Source organism: Thermobia domestica, chromosome 1, assembly GCF_964235325.1.
Source record: "Thermobia domestica chromosome 1, izTheDome1.hap1.1, whole genome shotgun sequence".
Taxonomy (NCBI): Eukaryota; Metazoa; Arthropoda; class Insecta; order Zygentoma; family Lepismatidae; genus Thermobia; species Thermobia domestica.
In genome coordinates this window covers 1-10,390 of record NC_137454.1, presented here as the reverse complement: position 1 = coordinate 10,390, position 10,390 = coordinate 1, and the positions used below count along the sequence as shown (strand labels likewise).

The 10,390-nt window shown below is 35.5% G+C and overlaps 1 protein-coding gene across 1 annotated transcript; it reads right to left on the bottom strand.

The window, feature by feature from the left end:
• Positions 1 to 5,540: 5,540 nt before the first annotated feature.
• Positions 5,541 to 9,713, bottom strand: LOC145665732 (uncharacterized; the record flags this gene model as incomplete). The annotated part of the gene is made up of 2 exons (XM_081732876.1): positions 5,541 to 5,921; positions 9,603 to 9,713. Coding segments are annotated over 2 exons (417 nt in total), but the record flags the coding sequence as incomplete, so codon positions are not given.
• Between the last annotated feature and the right edge of the window lie 677 nt (positions 9,714 to 10,390).

Genomic DNA, 10,390 nt, shown 5'->3' with positions numbered 1-10,390 from the left:
GGGGTTGTAAGAGTGAACATGTGTCTATTCCGGGTCTCTACAATATTGATCCTCGAGCAAGAACATTTTGAATTCAAACTACTTTTTAGAAATCATTCATGGCTCTTCACCAAGTTTCCCATAATTATCCAGTAATTCGTTCTCCTCAGATTTCCTATCTTCTTCTTCCTTCCCTTCTTCACCTTCTCTTTTCCTTCCTACCTTCTTTTTCTTTCTCACTCTTTGTTTCTCCATTTCCTTCTAAAACCTGAAAAGAAGGGTCGTGACTGGGAGTTGTCGCTATTGACACGGTCATTAAAATTGTTTGATATTTCTTCGGAAGTCCGATACGAATTAGTCAACCCAACGACAAACATTTGAAGTTAGAATTGTAAAGTTTCCCCTTTATTTTTATTCACATTTAATTAGATTATATTCCATTCAAAAATAAGTTTTACAACAGATTTTAAATATTTTCAAATTCAGAAAAGTTCAGCGACTTCACCCCACTCACGACTTGTTCTTCTCGTTTCAAAACTTTAGCTAATTCATTCTAAGTTGAAATTTCACGCAATCTTTTCCTTTATTATTGTCCTTTAAAGTTGTTGCAGCAAAGAGATGATAAATGTTTTGAGTAGATTTTACAGTCTACAGTTCCTTTGCAACTTCCCTTTCTTCTAAGACTGAAGTAATGTCCATTTTAGAGATTGAGGAAAACCTTCAATGAGGAATTACGAAACTTAAATGGCTCCCTTTCTGCCGTGATCCTCCCGCACCGCGCTTCAGTTAGTTACGCCGTCGTTCAGGGTACATGATGCAGTTTCCCTTTTTAGGAACATTTTCTAAGCCAGTAAGAGTTATTTTAGTGTTGTGTAAATTGAGTTGTATTGGGTAGAAATGTTTGATAAAGAAGACAATATGCTCACACACAAATAATCTTTTTCGAAGTTGTAATGGAAAATGAATCAAATTATCTTAAATATGTTACGTTTTTGAAGAGAAAAAGAGCAAAAAAGTTATTACACATTCTGATAAAGGTCTCATTTGGATGAGTATTTATAACTTACAAATAGTCATGTTTATGTCATGGTTTATTAGATGAGGGGTTAGTGAAAGGGATTTCTAAGCTGGTGTTTCTGAGTTCAAATCTCGTCCATTTTTGTTACTTTTTTCTTTTAGCTACACTTAGTTTATGCATTCCAGATCTTCAAGCTTGAAGTAAATACAATAACAGCTAATGAATTAAAAATGTAGCTACAAAGTTGAATGTAGTATTATTTTCAAAGTTGTATATTGTAATCTAATGAAAGGCATGTATTAACGTGTCATATTTGAAAATAATGTCAGCTACAATTAATTCAATGGCTGATAATATATTTGATACAAGCTTGAAGATCTGATTGCATAAACTAAGTGTAACTAAAAGAAAAAAGTAACAAGAATTGACGAAATTCGAACCTAGGACCACCAGGGAAGGAATACCACTCACTAAACTCTCATCTGACAAGTCACGACGAGAACATACCCATTTGTAAGTTATAAATTTGTAAGTTATATATATTAAAGTAAAAATAGAATTTTTTAAGTTACCGTCCGACTGTCGTCCTTGTGCAAACATTCAGCATCATATGACGTACGGAAATGAATTACATTAAGGTAGTAGGATTTAATATCAAAGTTGAAACATCGCAAATGAAAGAAAACCATATAATAAAAAAATATATTTGAAAATAATTTTGTCTTAAACAGCTGCGACTACAATTTCTTCAAAATTGAATTTCTCTATTGCACAGTATGAGCGTGGCTAGAAGAGAAAGTCAATAAGAATGGTCGGGATTCGAATCTAAGACCATCCAAGTAGGAATCCCTCACATTTAAACATTGATGTAACAGACAACGACGCAAAGTATTTGGCACTATTTTATCACATAGTTCTATCAAATATAACTTAATGAGCACAATAAGAATAAATTTTACTGACTTAAAAAGTGTTCCTGAACAAGGGGAAGTTCATTATACACCCTATAACTAAGATACAAGAGGAAAGCGTCTCATCTGAAGGGCGCATCCACCAAGTCAACGTTTGGAATATCCCATTCTAATAGCTAAAGGAAAACTATGTGACAGGCTACGTAAAGTTCTCCGTGGCTGTGTGGATAAAGTCAAGGATCAATAACTAAAAGGTTCGTGGTTCGAAACCTGACTCGGAAGCTAAAGATTTTCTATATTCTTAATTCTCCAGATCTTAAGATCTTTCTCTTCCTTCGTAATCATCTGATGCTCTAAAAAGAATTCTCCATCTTAATTCAACAACTGCCTAATGTGATCCTCGCAGTTCGGAACCTTTCCTTCTTCTGTTTCACAAAGTCAATCTTGATCATAATGTGGATGGTGTCCGATCATTTTTTCTCCAATTCTAAACTTATATATGTAAATCACTCCTTTCTGTCTCCATATTTGAATCTCTCTCTCAATGTCGTTCATGAACTCATGGCTTGGGATCAAACCTTCGACTCTAGAAACCAAATGTAAACGTTCTAGCAATGTGCTATCGTAACTATATAGGTTTGTTGTTAAATAGCGTCATTTAAGATTTTTCCGGGGTGATGGATAACGGTACCTCACGCAAAATAATATTGTCTAGGGCGCTCTTGTTTCGCATTTCAATTATCTTTTATCTATTTGAAGTTATCACATAATTACTGTAAAATTAGCGGTATTTTAATTTCGCCGGGATGAGGCCTCTTAACAATTTCCATAGAATTCACAACGAGCATCTTCCTAGGTTGATGTGATATGCAGCCTTTGAAGAAGGGAAAGAATACAAATAAGGGTGTTTATGAAGTCATATGAACATTTTGTGACGTTTTGTTTTATTCAGGCTCTAGAAAGGCATTTCAGTACAAACTAATAGAAGAGACGGTTTTAGAGCGATAAACCTTGTGAACTGGTTCCTGTTTTTTCCGTCTGAATGGAAAGAGTACATTACATCACACATCGCTTTAGACAAGAAGAGGTGGAGGAGGGAATGAGTTGGGTTGAATACCGGCTTGTTGATAAGAAGTGTATTTCGGAATGGATAAGCACACGGCGCAAGAGTTGATTTCTAAGTTGAACAAACCTTTTGTAACATTTTCTATGCTTCGAACTGTACAATACATAAACAAAGAAACCTAAAAGTGAAATGAAATGTTTCAGTTTAAGTCTCACGAATGCCCTTAGACTAAGGAACACTATAATTAAGGCACGTGAATGATAATGGAAGAACTGGTTGAACGAGAATGAAGAAGGAAACGGAATGAATCTCGAGAAAACTCACCGACACCATGTTGTCCACCACAAATGCACTTGATCGAGGATCGAATCAGGGACTGTACGCATCAGAGGTAAGTGCTCTACCACCTTGTTTTACTGAACGTTTCCAGTAACTTAATTTTTCCCAATGACTTTTTTTTACTTCAGTTTTACTATTTTCCAATAACTCTCTATCATTTTAAAAACAAGGAGACGAACACAAAAACATCGAGGATAACTAAAATTTCGAAGGCTCTTCAACCGGAAATCGAACCCGGAACCCCGTTCACCAAAGGCACACGCGCTAGTCACTAGATCAGAACGTAAGTTATACCAATGAGCTACTGTGCCCTCTCCGTAGAAGGAAAGTTAAGAGTCTTCATTCCGGCGAAATTAAAATACCGCTAATTTTACAGTAATTATGTGATATCTTCAAATAGATAAAAGATAATTGAAATATGGAACAAGAGCGCCCTAGACAATATTATTTTGCGTGAGGTACCGTTATCACAAGTCACCTAGTGGCTTTCCGTTTTCAGCTGTTTAGAAACGCGAAAATAAATGCCGATTTTCAAAATGGCTCGAAATCGAAAGCAGATAAGTGAGTCGTGATAACGGTTTCTCATGTAAAATAATATTGTCTAGGTCGCTCTTGTTCCACATTTCGATTATCTTTGATCTATTTGAAGATATCACATAATTACTGTAAAATTAGCGGTATTTTAATTTCGCCGGGATGAAGACTCTTAATGAACTAGCCTAGTGGACTTCTGATTCAGCACCTATTGAATAAAGTATTAGAACAAATAGGAAAGAGAAGTGACAGTTGCAAAAGGATGACAAAAAGAGCATATGTATTTGTAAGTTGAAATAGTTCAGTTGATAACATATATCAAAGAATGCTAATCGAAATATATGGCTATACAGTTAATAGACGAGGTGTAATGGCTGAATTGTTTTCCTTCTGCTTGGGAAATGTTGTGTAAATGGGAAAACAAACCTTTCAATCATACAATGGTGGATTGCATGTATATAGAAAGAAGATAACTGAAAGTTTGCAGGTGATTAGAATGATGGATGTCAAACAACAAAAATATGTGTTTTGTCAAGTATGCGTAAGATCGATAATGGTAATTTACATGCTACACAAATCCATTTTACACAAAATGTAATAATCTTGCTTCATTATCATTTTAGGTATAACACTTGAAACAAGAGTCTAACATGTTTAGTATAGTCGGTAACTATATTCTGCATAAAATCTGCAGATTCATTGTATGCACTTCAAGAGTTATTTGTTGACACCATTTCTTTTCGCACAATTTTGCTAGAGTACTACATCATCTTATCAATTACAGCACCGAAACACGAAGGTTTCTTTCAAAATTACTATTATTTTAGTGCACGTTGAGTTCATTTAATTTTAAGAAAATGAAGTGAGTATAAACAAATGAAAACTGGAATATCTTCTTCCGTGTGTCTGAAAGACTGGTTTAAATAGACGACGGTTCGTTGATGGGTAATTCGTTATAGCTTGCAAATCAAGTTGCAGATACCAGTGGCGGATCTAGGCCAGGGCCGATGGCCTAGTTCCCCCAGTTTTTTCAGTGACAAAACAATTTAAGCTATTATTTATATATTTTTGAAAGTTTATATATTTCTATTATAGTCTGGGTATTGGCTGCCCCCAAGCTTTTACTTTCTAGATCCGCCACTGGCAGAAACACGTAATTTTTAGTGTATAAAATACAAATAAAATACTAAAGATAATGATGGAATCTCTTGAAGTGAATAGAATACATAACACCAATAGAGACTTACATCTCTACTCTAGCTTGCTCTGGAGCTCTAGGAGATACTATCTCAAAGCCTCTAGTTTGCTTCGGAAATCTAGGATTCCCATATGTCCTCTTAGCTTGTTCGGAGCTCTGTTGGGCATCCTAACATCAGCAACCTAGCTTGCTTTGGAGTTCTGTGGAAATCCTATCCTAGACTGGTCGACCCTTGGATCACTTCTCTTCACCCAGTTTTAGAGAATTTACATTATATTAACATTTTGTAATATACTATTTACAGTCAATTTTGTAATAAAAATCGGTAGACGGAAAACGATCCCGGATTGTAATCTGCTCTACTTATGCTCTACCAATACTTGCACACGCAGAACTTTACAATACGTTTCAAAATAACGTTTATATTAGGAGATCATTTCGAAATAGGCCTTTCGTCTATTTAGCTCTCCTTCAATAAATTTTTAACGAATAAACTTTGTTTAAAGATAAAAGAAGTTCAAATTTTATTTAACCCTTTTTAAAATTTACATTTTGAAACAAAATATAACATTATTGTTCAACATCATTTCTTCCATTGCATTCTGGGAAACCATTCTCTCGGGGGTAATTGGTACTCTCGTCCGCCGACTGCGCTGAGTACATAGATGCCTCATCACTGGTGAGATCGGAAAGAAAGGCCGTCTCCGTGCTGCTGTCGTCGAGGTTGGCCTCAGCAACAATAGTCTCGCCCTCGGAGTCATTTGATCTTTCTTGTACTGGAGGAGGAATCTGGAGGAGCAACCTTCGAACATGTTCCAGAGCATCTTGGCCATCAGAGAAGTAGGAGTTGTGAGAACTCTCGAATGTGTCATCTTCCTGGAAAACAAAACACAATCTCTCAGTTATGTGTTTGGCAAAGATTGAGATCGTTTTTGTATGAATGAGGGATGTATTTTGTATCTTTCTAACCTAATACCAACAATTAATTTAGATCATAATTGTCTAGCCTAATACCAACAACAAATTTCATCAGATCGTGTTATAAGGGAACGAAACAGAGCACTTCAACTATTTTCCATGGAGTGTCGCTGACGATAGAAAGCTCAACAGGAAATGATAAAATTTCTAAGACGAGATGATGACTTTTATGACACTATTTGATGAGGCAGCTCCAAATCTAGGTTCGTAGATAAACTTATTTCTATCACTTGGAATAGTTGATTGAATTCGATCTTTGATGGTACACGTACTTGATTCGGAGACAAAATCAATCGAACGAACCGTGCTATCATGGATATAAATGTTCAGAAGATGACCAGTGTATAGATCAAGACAACGTTTTGCTGCAAGTTACAATTACTGCAAGAATGTTATAGTAAAGTAAATATACTGATTTGGGAGATAGAATGTTGCCATCAACATGCTACCCGTAATCGCCACCAAAGTATGACTTACCCTTGTATAACCCGATATACAAAATAGTACATGTAGTTCTTGAAGATGACTTAACAAGCAACACAACATTCTGGTGTGAATGTTGCTTTCTCTTTCTCTCTCTCTCTTTCAATCATAAATAACTTTCACACTATTTGGATATCAGTGATCAGTAGAGAGTGGATTTTAAGGTGCAGCATCTTTTCTAAAAATGTTGTTATTATAACACCCAAAGTTCAAAATATGTATTTCCGTGCATAAAATGAACTAAAATGAACGCAGTTTTTTCTTTTTTTTCTTTTTTTTTTGTGAATGTTGCACCTTGTTTTGATAGATTAATAAAATTTCTCCTTTTTTTTACTTCTTTTAGCCTTCAGCACCTTTATTGTCCCTTTTTTTCTATCTTTTTTAAAAAAAATTTCGACAGAACAATATGTTTTATTTTCAATCTGGTTTACACATAATATTCCATAAATTTAGACGCAATCTATATATATATATATATATATATATATATATATATATATATATATATATATATATATATATATATATATAGATAGATAGATAGATAGATAGATAGATAGATAGATAGATAGATATTGTAATTCTAATGTTATGTCTAATTGCGAAGATAAAGTGGTCCTGTGCGTTCACTTTCATTTGAGACGTTCTTATTTAGTGCTTGTGATGTCAATTGTCAGTATTGCGAGGAATGTATGTATATGAGGAACTTGTTGAAAGAAATTAGCAATACGACATAGAAAATCATCCAGAGAAAGGTAAGATCCCAGCATTCGTCCATTAAGAAAAATCAAATTAAGGATTACTAGTATCATGGTGACCTTTAAAGTCCTTGTGTACTTCATTTTCCACTTTAACCCTTAACGGTTCACTATCTTTTCTGTCTGCTTCCGCCACTGCTTGTAAAACATCATATCCACAGACTACTTCCTTCCTAAAATTCACCAGAGTTGTCAGCAGGGTGTAATAGTTGTTCTACCATCGCGGAAAACATGTACACGAAATAACCACAACGAACAATACCTGAAAATAATACTCTTCAAACGCAATAGGTAAGATCAAGAAATGTGTAGCCAAATGGTAACGAAAACTCGTTAAGGGTTAACATCTAGGCCACACGGTCTATCTCTACTCTCATATAAGCCCTCAACATATTATTTCCATTTTCCTAACACTTCACTTCTCTCGCTGACTATCTTACCATTCTTACTTTCTACTGCCATCATAGTACCCCTTTGTTCCCTGCAAAGTTCCATAAATTTCGTCTCCTTGTACATTTCCTCATATTTCTCTCCTTTTTTCTAATTTTTCTATGTGCTGCATTTTCTTTCCTAAATATCTTCCTTTGATTTAACTGTTTCCCTTCGTATCTTGTCGTTTAACTTACTGTACATCTTTCTCCCCCTTCTCTATCAATCTGTTTCCATCACGTCTTTCTTTCTCTCATTTTCTGCAACATTTGTTCTGTAACCCCTGGTTTCTTGCCTGTTTTTTGTTCGTGGTGACACAGTACTACTTCTGCAGTCTGCTGTATGCAAAGTTTAATATACTCCCACTGTCTCTTAATACCCTCAACTATCCTTTCTTCGTTCGAGAATATTTCTTCGAATTTTTCAATTAAAAGATTTCTCACTTTATTTTTTTCAACTTCTCCGCATTCAATGTCTTTTTGCCAACTTTTCTTCTGCCTACATTTTTCAGTTAAATATCCACTTCTGTCATCAGAAGGTTATGATTAGAGAAAATGCCATCCTCGGGAAGAGTCTTCGCATGCTTCAAGCTATTACGATACCTGTCCTGAATCATAACAAAGTCTATGTGATATATTCGGCCGTCTATTGAGGGTTTCTATGTATATCTTATTTTGTTGTGCTGATTAAACCACATATTCCCAATTATTAGTGAATTTCATCTACAGAAATTGACCGGTCCTTCTCCCCTTTCATTTCTTTCATCTAAACCAAATTTTCCTACGACACTACCTTCCTGTTTTTCTCCCACAACTGCATTGAAATCTCCCATTACAATTACACATGCACTCCTCTTTTTCCTGTATATATGGTAATTTCTTCTATTTTCCCATATCCCCGTACTTCTTCAGTTGTATGCAAAATCGTTGATCTGTATGTATGTATCACTACTAGATCCATTCTCTTTCCTTTAAGTATTTACATCATAATCCTATCATCCACAAATTCTATTTTCACTACCTTCTCTTTTAAGCGTTTACCAAGAATTATTCCTACATCACTATGCCCGCTGTTTTCACTATCTGACAAAATATTCTATACCTTTCGCTGCTCAACATGCCATCACCTCCCACCTCCGTTAAACTCCTACCAAATCTAGATTATTTCATTTCATTTCCTCTTTAAGATTTTCTAATTTCCCTTCCTGTAAGATGGTACGTACGCTATTACCAAAGGGAAACCACAACGTATGTACCATCTCTCTATCCTAAACCTTTTGCTCTTGCTTGTCTTTCTTTTCATATCTATCTTCTTCCTATTGTTATTATCTCGTCCAATAGTCCTTCCCAAGCCATCTCCCTCCCGGAGATCCGAATGGGGGATAGTTTTTCTTCGCAACTATATTTTGAGCTTCGAAAGAGCATTGCACATACTTTCTCTTTCTGATGACTAAGGAAAATTGAGTAGTAGTTCCCAATTACCTTCCATCCCGTTGTATCCCAACCGTTAAAATCACTCTGACCACACCTCGGACTAATGTCCAAGTTACGGTACCAATCACTATGATTTCAGCCAACTTGGCTACTGGAGAACTGCTGCTTTCTCTCAAAATACTCTGTATCTGGCTACCCCATTTATAGCAATTCGGCGGTAGGGGTGGCCATTTTGGTAGGGAACTACCGCCGACATAACTCTAAATTTTACTGTAGCACGCAATCCTCCCTACCCGACAAACGTTTTCGTAAAGGTGATGTTTATTGTTTGGGAGGCTATCCTATCAATGACCAATATAAGTATGCATACTGTAATGATAATAGATTCTTTTTTTTCCGTGATTAAAGAACCTATAGAGACGTCGAAGTAGCGTAGTAAACAAGATACTGGACTCGATTAAGAGATATAAACTTACAGAATCTATGTTGTTGTATTGTATAGTCAGGCGTCGAACTTTCGTCTCCAAACTGTCTTCGCTGTACTCTTCCTCAGATTCCAGGTACGAATAGTATTTCCGTTTCCGACCCTGGAAAACACAGACAAAAACGAACATCATTTACATACACACATACAACGTATTTCTGTTTATTACTAATATCTATATAGCTCTGTTCATTGTTTAAATAAATTTGGAGGCTCGCATCACACTATGTCTACAGCATAACGCTAAAGCAAAATTAAGCCTTAATATGGCTCGAGACGGAGAAAGATTTTATGAAGCTAATTTTTATCTCAAACATTCTTTGGACTCTACTAAGTCCTCTGAGAAAAATAGTCAAAACTGGTACTTGGGGAACCAGCTGAAATTACGTGATCAACATGGCGGCCATGCGACCACGTTCATTTTTGATCAAATGGTTATATGTCATCACAAAACTAAGACAAACATTATTCTGGTGCCAAATTAGAGATAATGCATGGTTCAAATGATCTGATTTAAGATCTTTCTTATGTATTGACGCCATATTTATATACGGCGGCTATTATCTTAAGTTAGGAGGAGTTAGGAAGCTCAGATAAGCAGGTCATATAATGGAGGAGTTAGTTTCCTCCATTTTATTATATTTGTTTCATAGCAGATGACTATGAAACTAATATGTACACGGAAAAACAACCCACAATAAACGTTACACTATAGGAGTCTAGTCTCTATGCGTGCAATTATGATTTATGATTACCCACCTTTTCCCTTCCTTTTTCTAC